The 14,791-nt window shown below is 34.2% G+C and overlaps 2 protein-coding genes and 1 long non-coding RNA gene across 4 annotated transcripts in view; 2 read left to right on the plus strand and 1 right to left on the minus strand.

The window, feature by feature from the left end:
- The window catches only part of LOC141657771 (protein CELLULOSE SYNTHASE INTERACTIVE 1-like), a 468,470-nt gene that overhangs the window by 334,383 nt on the left and 119,296 nt on the right, over positions 1 to 14,791 (plus strand). The window lies entirely within an intron of this gene.
- LOC141656221 (uncharacterized) lies at positions 3,605 to 5,551 on the minus strand. The gene is made up of 3 exons (XR_012548430.1): positions 4,725 to 5,551; positions 4,326 to 4,620; positions 3,605 to 4,100 (listed from the first exon to the last, which is right to left on the minus strand). It is a non-coding gene; the product is annotated as an uncharacterized LOC141656221 (long non-coding RNA).
- LOC141657776 (leucine-rich repeat receptor protein kinase EMS1) lies at positions 6,367 to 10,660 on the plus strand. 2 transcript variants are annotated; one of them, XM_074465117.1, is made up of 2 exons: positions 6,367 to 6,570; positions 9,013 to 10,660. In XM_074465117.1, exon 2 carries the CDS (start codon positions 9,179 to 9,181, stop codon positions 10,313 to 10,315), a length of 1,137 nt encoding a protein of 378 aa, XP_074321218.1. In that variant the 5' UTR covers positions 6,367 to 6,570; positions 9,013 to 9,178; the 3' UTR covers positions 10,316 to 10,660. The 2 variants fall into 2 exon arrangements, with proteins under 2 accessions (XP_074321218.1, XP_074321217.1); XM_074465116.1 differs by having other exon boundaries at positions 6,379 to 6,566.

Genomic DNA, 14,791 nt, shown 5'->3' on the forward strand with positions numbered 1-14,791 from the left:
TTTAATAATAATTTCCCCTCTAACTTTCATTTTTTCTTTACTTTTAGGCAAATTTAACAAAAATAACCCAACCTTTAATATGTCTTCCAGAAATAACCCAACCTTTTAACTTAAACAATAATAATCCAACCTTTGTATTTTTGTCACAAAATATCCCAAAATCTCACCTAAACTAATTTCTACCTAATATTGAGAAATGATATTTTGTAAAACAGTTTCATAAATCTTTATATATAATTTATTAACAGTACATAAAATCAAATAATCAATTAGAAAATTAAAAAGATCCAAACTTTTATCTTCACCAAACTTTTTATTCATTGAGAAATCACAAACATGGCTATCAACTCTACAAATTTTCGCTTAAAAAAGTTCGAAACTTGCAATCTTTTCCAAACTATTTTTTTTTTCAAAAAATTATATATTTGTTTTATTAATTAATTTTCCATTTATAACTAAGGAAATTATAATTTTTCAAATTTTGTGGTTATGATTTTTTTTTTTTAACTATGGTATCGCAAAAGAAACTTTATGTATTATGAAACTAATTTACAAAATATCATTTCTCAATATCAGGTAGAAATTAGTTTAGGAGAGATTTTGGGATATTTTTGTGACAAAAATATAAAGGTTGGATTATTATTGTTTAAGTTAAAAGGTTGGGTTATTTCTAAAAGACATATCAAAGATTGAGTTATTTTTGTTAAATCAATATATATATATAAAAGAGGCTTTTTTCAGGCATTTTGAGAGACTCCAAATTTACTAAAACACTTAATTAATTTTCTATTTATCCAATTAACTTATATAATAAAATAATAATATAAGTTTGAGTTTTAAATCTCCAATACTAAACAAATTCTATCTTAGCTTTGTGATAAAAAAATATGTGTAATAAATAAAATAATAATATAAGTTTGAGTTTTAAATCTCCTAACTTAAAACAAACTCTATCTTTATGAATAGATAACTATTACGTATTATGTATATATATACAACTTCTCCCATCTCCATCTCTTTCACAGCCAAATTTTTCATGTGTATTAAAGATGTATTATGTATTATTAATGCGATTGTATTTTTTTTTTTCTTATCTTGCCAAATTGGTTTATTTTTATGATCTAACAGGTCTTTTCGTTTGAAATTGTTTTATGATCACTTATAATAGGTTTTTTTTTGTGTTACAGGCAATCTCTCAAGAGGAGCGTGTGGTTCAATCATGACTTTGTCGCAACCTACTGAAGTTGCTGGCTTTGCACTCCGTATGTCTGCTCCATCCTCTTCTGCTCGACAGGCTTCTCGCACGACATCTTATACATTTGCTTTAGGTCTATTACTCATAACTTTTTAATGCTTTGTTATTATTGTAATTAAAAGAGTACAATACAAGGGTTGTGTTAAGGATATGATTGTATTTGGATTTGAAATAAGATGAAATCCAAATGAAACTCACTATTAACTGGACATGAAATAAGATGAAAGACAATTATTTTCAAACATTTGAGTATTTCAGTGTAAATCCTTTCTCTATCAAATGATATGCTTAGATAGTTATGCAAAGAAACTCGATTATGTTCTAATTACTTTTTCGTGTTTGTGTTTGTATTGGACCTTACAGTCCGCACCCCTTGAACTAGAACTTCTTCTAAAGAAGAAGTGGTAATCACTACCATGTTATGAGTATAACTATAATAAAGACGATAGGGTAAGACGGTTTCACAAGGTGAGATGATACATTTCTATAAATATGACCGTATCGCAATGTATGACCTCTCATGGTGACCAACAAGCCATAGGAGTATAGAACCTATATGAAATTGATACATTGAGGGGTAGAATGAAACATGATAAGATTATTGGCATAATTTTTAATTAGAATGAAACATGAAAAGACCGTTATTCTGGTTTGGCATATCCGTCAGGTGGGATGGTATTTGAATCGTTTTATACCTAAGACAGATATCCATCTTAAGCAAGACCTATTGGATTCTTGGAGTTATTCTAGGAGCTTGGATAGCAACAACAATCATACTACCACTGATAATGTAAATACCTCTAAAATAATTTAAACGAATTAATTCAAAATTAATCAAAAAAGAAGATAGGGATGGACCAAACCGCAAAATCATATATAACAATCAAAATTAAAGAAATCAATGAACATAACAAAAATGCAACACATTTGAAATAATGATAGATAATTGTGGCGTATTTTGGGATCTAAAACCCTAGAAATCATGTAAACCAGGTTGTTTACTAATTGAGACCGTTTGAAAGAAATCAACGCCATGAGCTGATTGGCCTATTCAGGTATCGAGATCTAAGTAAAGGAAGAATGGTGATGGGAATAGAGATGAGGGATTGAGGGAATAGGGATGGAGAGTTTGAGCGATAAAAAATTAATGGATTGGGTGAGATTTTAAATTGATTTTGGGGAAATATGTATACATCAGATATTGTATTGTCTGATGTCTACTAGATTTTGTGCCCGTGCGTTGCACGGGTTATAATATTGGTTCACCTCTCAATATTAACTAAAATGGTAAGATATTGTGGATGACATGAACAGAAATGTGAAATTATTGTTGGAGTCAAATTTAATTTATCAAGCTCTTTATTTTAAAAAAATATTTAAATTTAAATTTTTATTTTATAATTTTTAATTTAAATAATTATCTAATCCAAACTAATTTATCCCAGATAATTAATAATTGCATTAGCAATAATTATCCTCTTTATATATAGATAGAGTCCACATTGTACATAAAATACATATTAAATCCAATTTTATTTAGCCTTGAACTAATACCCTTCAAATTTAAATTAATTTTTAAATTACTAAAGATAATTATTAAAATGTATAATGGTTTAAATTTCTTAAAGACAATTATTAGAAAAATAAAATTAGATAAAAGCAAAATATATATATGAAACTTAGACGGTAGCTATTGTGTGACGTTAGAATTCTATTTCTAATAATTCACCACCAGAGGGCAAATTTGATTTGACTAAGCTACTATATAAAATTAGTTAAAATATTTTAATTTTTATATATATATCATCTTACCTATATATCAATCACCATGGCCAACGCCACATGCTCTTGATACTTTTAATCTCTAGAATTATTTTTCTGTAATTCTGCCTATCTTTCTACTGCGTATTTTCTTAGAATCAGCATATACTATATTCATATTCATTATAATAACATTATTCTCATTCCCTTCAATTTAAGGGATAGATTAAAGTTGTAATTTTAATTAAAGTAGAAATATGGACAATAAAAGTAAAATGGAGAAAGTATTAATATGTATAGGTAGTATATCAATCAATATATATTACAATTGCTTAATTTTATTAATAAAGCTTCTAGCAACATCAAACCCTACTTGATTACTAATATCGTAGTACCGAAGTTTCAATGACGCACTATAACCCCTGCCCATTCATAGTATCAAAGTTTCGCTGACATTTAACGTCTAAATATTTGTATTGAATAGTATATAATATATACGCCCTTTAGTTGCGGAGGAGGAACAAAACAAACGAAATGATTTAGAAGGTACTTCACATACTATACAGTCCAAATATGTACGAAGTACGGAGTAGTTTATTGTCTTATTTACATGTATGTATACCTATGTGAAATTCTAGGAATGCAATGATCCATGAAAACATGATCTTTGGAGCATACCTAATTCGTTTGCTTAACGTTTGTAATAATGCCAAATCAAGATAATTGTAAAACAAATAATAACAACGTTCCATAAAATATGAGATTAGTAAAAGATTAATGAACTTGATGTTGCGAAGAAAACTGTACTCTACACTCCAAAACAATGCGTACAATATCCTTCTGAGTCCCATGTCATTTAGTACAATAATCATAAAAAGACTTGTATGAATGAATTACTCTAACAATACACTTGAATCAGTGTCGATTTCCCGCTTCCGGTTCTTCCAACAATACACTTGAATCAGTGTCGATTTCCCGCTTCCGGTTCTTCCAACAACACCTACTTTTTCTCCCAGGCCCTCAGGCTCTAATTGTTTAACGTTATTCCCTTTATCACCAGAGGAGTAGTAGGTCTGTATCTCACCTGTTAACACAGAAAAATATGTTGCTTCAGATCAGTATAGAACTATTCAAGTCAATTTTGAAGTTTTTTGGAAAAATGTGTTATGCAAGATTTGAATTATGTATGTTACGCATCCTTATTATGCTTCCACCTAGCAAACAGGTCAGTAAGGTAGGATACATAAGGGTCAGATCAGATCAATTTGGTTCGGGTTATTTTGGGTGGAGTTAGTAGAAAAAAACTAACCTGGCTTGATGATTTTGCTAGGCAGGAGAATCATGAAAAGGGTCGATGAACAAAGAAGTAAGCTCCCGAGCAATTCCAAACGGAAGCCCAACCATTCATTTGATCCATTATTATGAAAATCCATGCACAAATTTGCATTCACCCAGTTCACATTTTCCTGAGTAAATCCTTCTTGTTTCCTGAAACACCGGATTGTCATAAACCCTGAAATGCTTTCCGAGAAGTGATGTATAACAGGTGCTTTTGTGATTGAGTCTAGGCGAGTCAATTCCCATAATGTTGCAAGGTAATACCCCTGAAAAACCAATGACAGTACACGTCTCAAATCACGTACACTAATACACATATGAGACACATAAAAAATAAAAGGAATCCTAAATTTTGTTGGCAGCGTCTTACCATACAATGAGAGTTCGGGGCAACCAAGGCTAAGAGAAATGATTTCCATATAGGTTAAATGAACAAGGGCACAAAATGCGTCTTCCTACATAAACTTCTCGGCTGAGACAGTACAAACAGTACGGAAAAGAAAAATATCAAAGCGTGGCTAATCCTTATTAAGATCGAGACGACATACCATACAAAAATCAAACGAATAATCTAATCAAAGACAAATTTTGATGCCCATACCATGTGCAACGTTTTCGGCATATACAATGTTGATGCCCATCTGTCTTTTTTTTGTCAGTACGAAGGGTGATACTACCAACTATGTGCAATGTTTACTGCAATAAAACATCAGTATTGCTTTGAGGGTCACGAAAAAATACCCGTGTTTGCTTTCACAAATTATTTTCTGCGCTCCCATCACCAGAACAAAAAATCGGTTGAATACCCATTGATCATCGTCTTCTCCTTGTGCTTATAGCAAAAAATCAGATCAGTACCAACTATAACAAACTTGTGTATGGGTTGTATGCTTGAACAGGGATTCCCGGACCATATCCGTTGGCTGCATTAGGGTTCCCAAAGGGGTTCATAGTCGGTGACTGGTGTTGTGGGCCCATCATCATCTGTTGCTGCAGCAAGAAAGGTTGTTGCTGATTGTGGCCCATTTGGCCACAATGTGGTGCAGCCATAGAGCTTGAGTTGAAAAAAGGGTTGTGAGAACTGAGACGGTATCATTGAAGCCTGTTCCCAGGGATTGTAGCTTGTTGGCTCATTATTTTTTCTCATTGCATCGTCATATAGGCTGTGCAGTTTATATATAAAACTATATTTTAGTGTTTGGTTTGATCTCAATTGTTTACGGAGGATTATTTTTTATTACTTTGTTTATGTTTGATATATTATCTTTTATTTTATCTTTTAAGATTAAGATTAAAATTCTGTTTTTGACTAATATTATTATTTTAATTAGAGCGTTTCAAAAAATTTGGAGTCTCTAGAATTGCCTGAAAAAAGCCTATTTTATATATATATATTGATATATTGATTGATTGATATTGATTGAAGGTGAAGTTAAATGGACATCAGTTTTTATGAAAGACCGATGCATATTGATTTGCACAAATTCTCATTATAGACGGACACTATCCGTCTATACGTATAGACGGATACCATTTTCTCTCACAAAATACCCATTTGCCATAAAGTGGGAAGCACATGGGGGTGCCCCACCTTGTCCCCCCTACCCATTTTATTAGAGGTCTTTACCCGTCTGTTCGCCCCACCCGTCTATACCAAGACCTATTGATTGATTTGTATTGATGACAATAAAGATTTTATAATATGCCAATGAAGACCGTATAATACGGAGCAGTATATAACACAATCGTACAAAAGACTAATTGAAATTAGAGAGACTAAACTTAAATTAATTCACAACGCCGACTACACTTATTTTCAAAGTCATTAGTTACTTTAAGATAGCAAATTTACCGTTCTCACATTCAAGAACTTACATATTCTACCACTTCAATTAAAAATAAAACATTATTTATAAACCGTGCAACGCACGGGCACAAAATCTAGTTTGCTTTACTTTTATGAATAAATTTAGAACTGTTACTTATTTGGAGAAAACAATCTCAACCGATGTAAGTATGAACTCGAATATGGACTTCTATTTGACTGTCTTTCTTTACCAAAATCCCAATTCTTTCCTTGAACCCAAAACCCACCTACCATAAACTGAGATTATACGGCAGCCGACGACGATAGTGACCGGCGAAGACGACGACCAGCAAGAAGGAGAAATCCCTCTTGTTTTATTCCTATTTCGAATCCATCAATTATTTAGCAAGTATGATTTTTTACTTTTTATTGTTTTTAATTTCATATGCTTATTTGAATTGAATCTCATACGAATTTGCTATTCAGTTTTTTATTCAAACGAATTTGCCCTTAAATTATTACTGTATTAATTTGCTATTCAATTGATATTAATTTGTTCTTAGTTTCATATGTTTCGTCTGTTTTTATTGATGATGATTTGTCGAAGAGTGTGCTAGTTAATGAATGAATGCTTTAAACATTGAGCTTTGCTTATTTGATTTTCAGGGATAATGTACATGTGCTAGTTAATGCATGTGAAATCAGTGGTGTTTGAATTTTATTTTTGCGTATACCTTTCCAATTACAAAAAAAATGCATCAATTACTCTAGATAATTGTCCTCTTATCCTTTTGGAGTAAATCCAGTAGAAGAATAAGAAGATTATTTGTCTTAAATTATATACTTTATTTTCAATTCTAATTTCTGGGTTTAATAATTACTCATGTCAAGTTTTTTTTCATTATTGTCACTTTCTGGTAAATTGATTAAATATATGGTGGCCGAAATTAGTATTGAGAGAAGGATAGTGTCATAATTTTGGGATGAGCCATGCCGGGTTTTGGGCGAGTGGTTTGCTGCTTTCGCTTAAAAATAATATCTACCATGAGGGGTTGTGGCCGAATATTAATAATGACCAAAGGTGTGGTGGTCGAATTTTAGTAGTGAGATAATGCAAATTTGGTGGTAATTTGGCCAAGAGGCTGGTGGCCAATAATTTTGGCGGTGGTTGACCAAAGGAGTTGCGGCAAAACATTAATAGTGGGTTTGCTGCAATTCTTGGGGTTGTGTAAGGTGGATTAAGGGTGGTGGTAGTGGAAGAAGATTAACTCTTAATTAAGGCGTTAACTTTTATCAAGAGCCTCACTCTACCACATTTGAAGACCATCTCAATTGAAGCTTTAAGGTTATGATCGACTCATCAGTCAATCAATGATCATATATCTTATATCTTGGGCCATTGAAATTAAGAAACCGTTGCTTAGGAATTAGAAGATGAGTTTTTAAATTCTAAATTTCCAATTAAAGAAGAAAAGAGTTGGAAATTCGGGTCTTAGAGAAAAAAAAAAAAAAAAAAAAGAGTAGAGAGTCAGGGTGAGAAATTAGAAAAGCATTGCTTTGTTTTTACTAAATTAGATTTTTTTTTTCTTTTCCTACCACTATTATTATTTTAAAACTTTGAATAATGGGCCCCTTTCTAGCTTGGGCCCTAAGCCGCCGCCTCTCCAGACGACCATATTGATCCGTTTTAAATTTAAGGCAGATATGCCAAAATAGGAGGGAGATGGAGGGGAGGGGAAAAGAAAGCAAGGAAGGGAAGGGAGAGATAATCGATGAGGTGGTTTTCCTCCAAATCATTCTTTTGTAGAAGGGTGAATAATTTGGTTTGGAGGAAGGAAGGAAGGATTCAATTTTCCCCCCTTCTGAATTCCTCCACCTCCGTTTTGCTAACCAAACAAATGATAAAATCCCTACAAACCCTCCCCTTCCTTTTCCTCCAAATCCCCCAATCCAAACCCACCCTTAGGTGCTAATTGCTGATTGGGTTTCTTCAAATTATCATATTATTTTTTTCCGTTCTAATTGATATCTCGGATTTGAGAAATAGTGTTGGAGGGAGGGGGATAATATTGAAAATACATTCCTTTCGTTACCCAAAATAGAAAGTGAACAATTGATTTGAAAAAAAAAATTGAAAGGGCGAAGGGGGAATAAAATTGGAGTGGAGGAACTATTATTCTGTTAAACTGGGGTATTTGACCTGATAATGAATCAAAATTGAAGTTGAGTTGGTGTCTGAAAATGCCCAAAACATGTTAATTCATATGATCGTATTGTTGTAGTTTGTGCATATTTTAGGCTTTCATTTGGGTGTTGTTTTAATTCTACTAGACTAGATTGTAGTCTGGTTCAAGCTCTCAAAAGGAGAAACTTATTTGTTCATTAAAAAATTTTCCACTTAAGTTTTTGAACCCTTGTTATGTGTTTTTGTCATTAATCTTTAGGCGGCATTTGCATTCATCATGGGAAACTTGTTTTTGTTTCTAAGACATTTAACAACACGGTTTACAGCCAAAACACTTTAAACAACCTGAACTGGTAGCTCAAAGTTTGCCGCTACTTAATCTGTTTTTCCTTGCTCTTCTGAACTAACACAGTTACCACTTTAAGGTTTAAAACTCTAGTTACTGTGTTAGGTGTTCTTCAGCAGTCTGAACGTTAAAATCTGCTACGTATAGTACTATGTCTAGGAGACATGAATGCTAATGGAATTATCGGCTTTTAATTTTTCATTTTTATACTTTTACCTGACATCGTTATCCATTCTTCAGTTGTTTACCACTTAGTTTTTGTGCTTGATTAATTTATGATGTCTTGTGCTCATGTTTTGTTTCTACCTTTCTTTTGTCAGCTCTGATCAAGGTTATGCCACGTCAACCGGAAAATACTTGCATTCACATTAAATGTAGTGTCTGCCACTCCTTCATAACAACTCTCTTCTCTCTAATCCGCTCAAAATTAATACTTCCGAAACCCCTTTCTCTGGGACACGTTTACTCTTCCTTTGTTTGCTTTCCATGAATCAGTTACTCCAAATCTCGCTCTCAGGAGTAGCCAGCTTCAGTGTAATTTCAGCCATCTTCTTATTTGTTTACCTAATCTGCAAATGCAAAAACAAATCTCAGCGTTTAGAGCAGACCCTACCCCAAACTCATCCACGTCAAACCACAAGTGGACATGCGACTGATGAACTCTCTTCCAACTCCATCACCGCTGGCGAGTCAGCTTCTTTCGACCCCTGCCTCCAGGAAGTCTCAATGGCGGAGCTAAATGAAGCTACTAATAACTTCAACCCCAAACTGATTATTGGTGACGGTAGTTTTGGGTTGGTATACAAAGCAAAATTAGCAAACGGGGTTACAGTCGCTCTTAAAAAGCTCAGCCCCGATGCTTTTCAAGGGCTTCGTGAGTTCCGGGCAGAAATGGAAACCCTAGGAAAGCTCCGTCACAAAAATATTGTCAAGATGCTAGGGTATTGTATGTCGGGTCCTGATCGTGTTCTTATTTACGAGTTCATTGAAAAGGGTAGCCTTGATGAGTGGCTACAAGACCTACCATCATTGCCTCCTGAGTTATCAGAAGGGCACTGGATATCACCCTTATCTTGGAGATTGAGGGTTAAGATTGTTAAGGGAGTTGCTAATGGGTTAGCCTTCATGCATGGCTTGGATACTGCTATTGTGCATAGGGATATCAAATCTAGTAATGTGTTATTGGACAACAACTTTGAGGCCCACATTGCCGATTTTGGGCTGGCCCGAAGCATTGAGGGTGCTCATTCCCATGTTTCTACCCAAGCTGCCGGTACCATGGGGTACATGCCACCAGAGTACAGAAATGGTTACACAGCAGCCTCTGTCAAAGGCGATGTTTATAGTTTTGGGGTTTTGATGTTCGAGGTAGCCACTGGTAAAAGGCCCAACTGGCCTGTCAGAGACGATGGGTGTGAGTTGTGGATGGTCGAGTGGGCCAAGAAAAGGATGTCGGAAAATAAGCACCTAGAAGTTATTGATACTAGTATTCCTAAAGAGAGTTTAAGGGACGACGAAGTTTATAATTTTATGAAGGTCGCTAAGTTGTGCACAAGTGAGAAGCCTAAAGAAAGGCCTCTAATGTCTGAAGTTGTTGACATGTTGAATTCTGTAGCCTCGTAACCGAAATAGTGGTTTGCTGAAAGCGAAGCCATACAAGGATTTGAAGTTTATATTGATCCCAATTCACAAGTGATTGACAATACCATACATATTCATGCCACAACTTGTGTGTACGTATGGTGTAATCTTGACATACATGTGTAAAATTAAGACTACGGATGGACTTGATTTACAGAGGATACAATGGTTTGATAAGGTAGATGAAGTTTGAGTAGGAATAATTTATTAGTATTTGTCGGTAAAATTAAGACTACGGATGGACTTAATTTAATTTTTGTTGTATAGGTACATAAAAATTATGGTATAAGGATTTATGAAAGTTTCTTAGTCATTCGGCATAGCAAGGTGTCAATTTATCATCAATTTAAATACATGTGTCAGGTAAGTATATAGTTTGGAAGTAAACAATGTTTTATATTACATTCGTATTTTATACAGAGTATATGACTAATATGAGGGGCAAATTTGTCAGGTGGAAAAGTTGGATTGAAGGACAAAGGTGGAATTGGGGAATATTAAAAGCTACGCAAAGTCCGCAAAATTTAAGCAAAGTCCTTCTTTCAGTCAACCATCACCCTTTTTTATATAGGTAATAGGATATAGTAATAATACGAAAATATGAGTATAGTTTTAGTTGAAGGTGGCTCCAACGGAGTAACGCGGGAAATCGGCATCAATATAAGCTTCAGCATTGCTTGATGTGCCGCAGTCTTGGGCGGAGCTCTTTCCACCGGAAGAGTTCAGGTTAGCGAGTGTTGCATTTTCCCAGCCATTGTAGTATACTTCAGACAGTGGTCCGCACTTCACGTACACCTTTCAATTAATGGAAAAAGAAAATAAGTTAGCATTATCGGATGACGACCAATCTCGACGTCACTTTCTTAAAAAGAAAAACAAAAATGTAGTTTAATAATCATTCATATGTCAGAAATATTAAATTCCAAGCAAGGAGTATTCTTTTTATTAGAGAACTGTCATTTATTTATGGTCGCCTTCTTTTTAAAAAAAAAAATTAAAATTTTAAAAAAAAACTCAACGTTTTTTTACCACACAAGAGATTAGTTCACTTTGTGATCATTTTATGGTTAAATGTAACCATAATGGTACAATCAGTGTTATAGCTTATACTATGGTAGCTTGTTTTTCAATGGTTAGTATGTGACTCGTATGTCGCTTACGGGAATATGTCGGAGTAAGATTAAAGAATGGAAAATTAGCCTAAGGAAGAAAAGAAGATGAAAGACGGGCGATAGTGCTGCGGGTCGCACTTGTTTCGGTCATTGAAGACTTATTTCAGGCACTCTAGCCTGCGACTTTACTTTGCTTCTATGAAAGTTAGTGGGTCCCGTTAGACTTTTTCTTGTTTTCCTATATTTTTTATCTTTGCTCTTTAGCTGGCTAAAGGACGGTTTCCTTAGCTTATTTTAATAAGTTTGTTTATTATATTTCCTAATTGTATTAGTCATTGTTAGGGTAGATTAAAATATAAACAGTACTCTAACTTAACTATTCTTTAAGGAGAGATTTGTGAGGTAAATGTTGAGAGTTTTAAGAGGCAGATATAGAAAAACTCAATGCTCATCTTTTGTAAATCTGTAATTCTCCCGACACAGTGAATTATTCACCCTCGCCCTAGTGGATGTAACTATCGCATTGATAGTGAACCACGTTAAATCTTTGTGTCTTTTATTTTTGCATCTACTCCGTATCGCTTCCGCACAACATCAATAGTAGTCACATTTGACTGTAAAATGGCTACAAAATCTTGTCTTATTACTTGAGATCAAAATTACTCGTCTGAAGCAAGACCAACTGATTCTTTTATGTTTAGCTCGTCAATCAATGCAATTAGTATAGCTTAAAATCTACAGTAGTCAACTTTATATTTGATTCCTGGAATTAGCCCCAGCCTAGGTAGCACAAAAACGGACACGGACACGGGACACGGACACGACACGGACACGGACACGTGACACGGCATCCCTTGAAATTTAGGACACGGGACACGTTATTTAAATTTAATAAAATATATATTTTATAATTATAAATATTCGATTTTATTTTTATAAAAGTATTTGATATTAAATTTAAATAAGTGAAACTAAAACTTGCCCTTGATTATAACTCGTTTTCATTTACCATCAAAACGAATCTTCTAATCTATCTCTTTCGACAGCTCATTTCACGCTTAAAGAACATCATTCACCCCAAATGATGTCTAAAAGTCACGGACACGCGTTGGACACGGCCGAAATACCATGGACACGCATCAGACACGTGCCCAAATAAATGTAGAAAGTTAGACACGGCTTTGTAGGTGTCCGACACGTTTCGACGTGTGTCCGAGGAGTGTCGGTGTCCGACACGGTGTCGGACACGGAACGGCTGATTAGGAAAAGTGTCCGTGCTACCTAGGCCCCAGCCCAGTTCTTTAATTTTGAACTTAATTTTAACTCATTTCAATTCAGCTCCGTTCATATTTTCATAAATTAATCTTATTTAAATTCGGACCAGCTTCATTAAATTCAGTTCAATCAGTTTAGCTCCATTAAATTCAGTTCAGCTCTTTTCAGTAAAAAAAAAATAAAAAAAAAAAAAAAAAAAAAAAAAAAAAAAAAGCCTCGCTATACATCATAGTCGCATGGTTTTGGAAATAATTGATTTTAAAATAAAGGTTTTTTTGTGTTTTACCACCTATTGAGTACAAAACTTTACAAGTTACCACCTATTGAGTCGATCTTTACTAATAACCACCTATTTTTGAAGGTAACCCTCACAATCAACACCTATTTTGCATTTTATTGACGTTCTTTTTTATTTATCGTCTCGTTTACGTTTTGTCGACTCTTTGTAACATGCAAAGACCAAACTACCCTTTATCCCTTACTATTACACAAAGTCCCCATCTTCTTACTCATTAAACGCAAGTCACTTGATTTCTCGTCATCCAATTTTGATTTACAATCTCTCTTTAATTTTTATTAGAACCCTATAAATCAAATCTGGGTATTTGATTATCATATTGAAGCTTCCCGGTGATTTCCTACATTAGGTTTAAACTTTCTACATCCTTCAAATCTCCTCCCTATGTTGTTTGGTGTCTATGATTCCCCAAGGACAGCCGGGAGTCCACAGTCGCACTCCTAACACCAACACTATTGCACTACTTTCACTTGATGACGACATTATATCTGACATTGAGTGTAAACTGATGTAAAAACCAGAAATTATTGAACTAAGACTTTCAACTTGCACAACCCAGAAATTGTTGAGTTCGAAACATAAGAACCCAGAAATTTGAGGAGAATAACCCAATAATTGTTGAGTTTAGAACATAAAAAACCAAGAAATTGATTTCAACAACCCAGAATTACTTGATTTCAGAGCATGGATAACCCAAAATTATCATAAAATAACCCAGTATGAAGAAAGATAAATAAAGCTAAACAATTAACAAACAAATCTAATTGTTGTTGCATTTCCATAAATTGAAAACGAAAACGAAAACGAAAACGAAAATAAGAAAGAGGGAAAACATGCATGCTCGAAGTTGGCATCTTAAATTGATGAACCCTGATAGTGAATGACGCCTTCAATTAGATTGGTGCTGGAGGTCTAATTTTGTAAAGGTTGTATGAGGGAGTGTGTGTAATAATAAGGGGTAGTTTGGTCCTTGAATATAACCGATAGTAGATAAAACGTAAACAAGACGATAAATAAGAAAGAACGTCAATAAAATGCAAAATAGGTGTGAATTGTGAAATTATGTTAAAAAATAGGTGGCTATTAGTAAAAATGCACTCAATAGGTGGTAACTTGTAAAGTTTTGTACTCAATAGGTGGTAAAACACAAAAAACTCTAAAATAAACGTAAATAAATATAGGAAGAGTCATATGGTTACCCGTAGTGGACGGTCGATAGCAGACCAAGCCAGAAGGTATGCAGCAGGATTATTGGAAGCTTGTTGATCTTCTTCTGCATAGATGAGTGCAGCCTTGGAATCATACTGCACAAATCGGGTGAAGCCTCCATCATTGATGGACCCATTGGGCGCTTGGAGAAAATCCCCAGCCCAACTGTGGATTCCATATAGCTTTAGAGTTTGACCCGGCCGATTATTTTTTACGCTTCCGGTCGTCCTAAAGCTATGTGATGTTTTTTTCACCTCAGTTTTCCCCTCGTCAGTCATTTCCAACTGGTTTGAAGTATTATTATTGAGAAGATATTTCGATACCCATAATATTCTCCGTATATATTTTAATTCTTGTGTAAGCTATTGTGATTACCTTAACTATAGGCCTTAGAATAGGAAAGCAAGATCTTGCATATATTCTTTTAGGGTGTATATAAGACGTTGTCATGTATTATGTGAATTATTATCAATACAGAAACTTTTACCGTATTTCCGTTTCTTTATGGCATCAGAGCAGTTGTCATCGATCCTGAGTCTCTAATTAATTCACCTTCCTATCACA

Source organism: Silene latifolia, chromosome 5, assembly GCF_048544455.1.
Source record: "Silene latifolia isolate original U9 population chromosome 5, ASM4854445v1, whole genome shotgun sequence".
NCBI lineage: Eukaryota > Viridiplantae > Streptophyta > Magnoliopsida > Caryophyllales > Caryophyllaceae > Silene > Silene latifolia.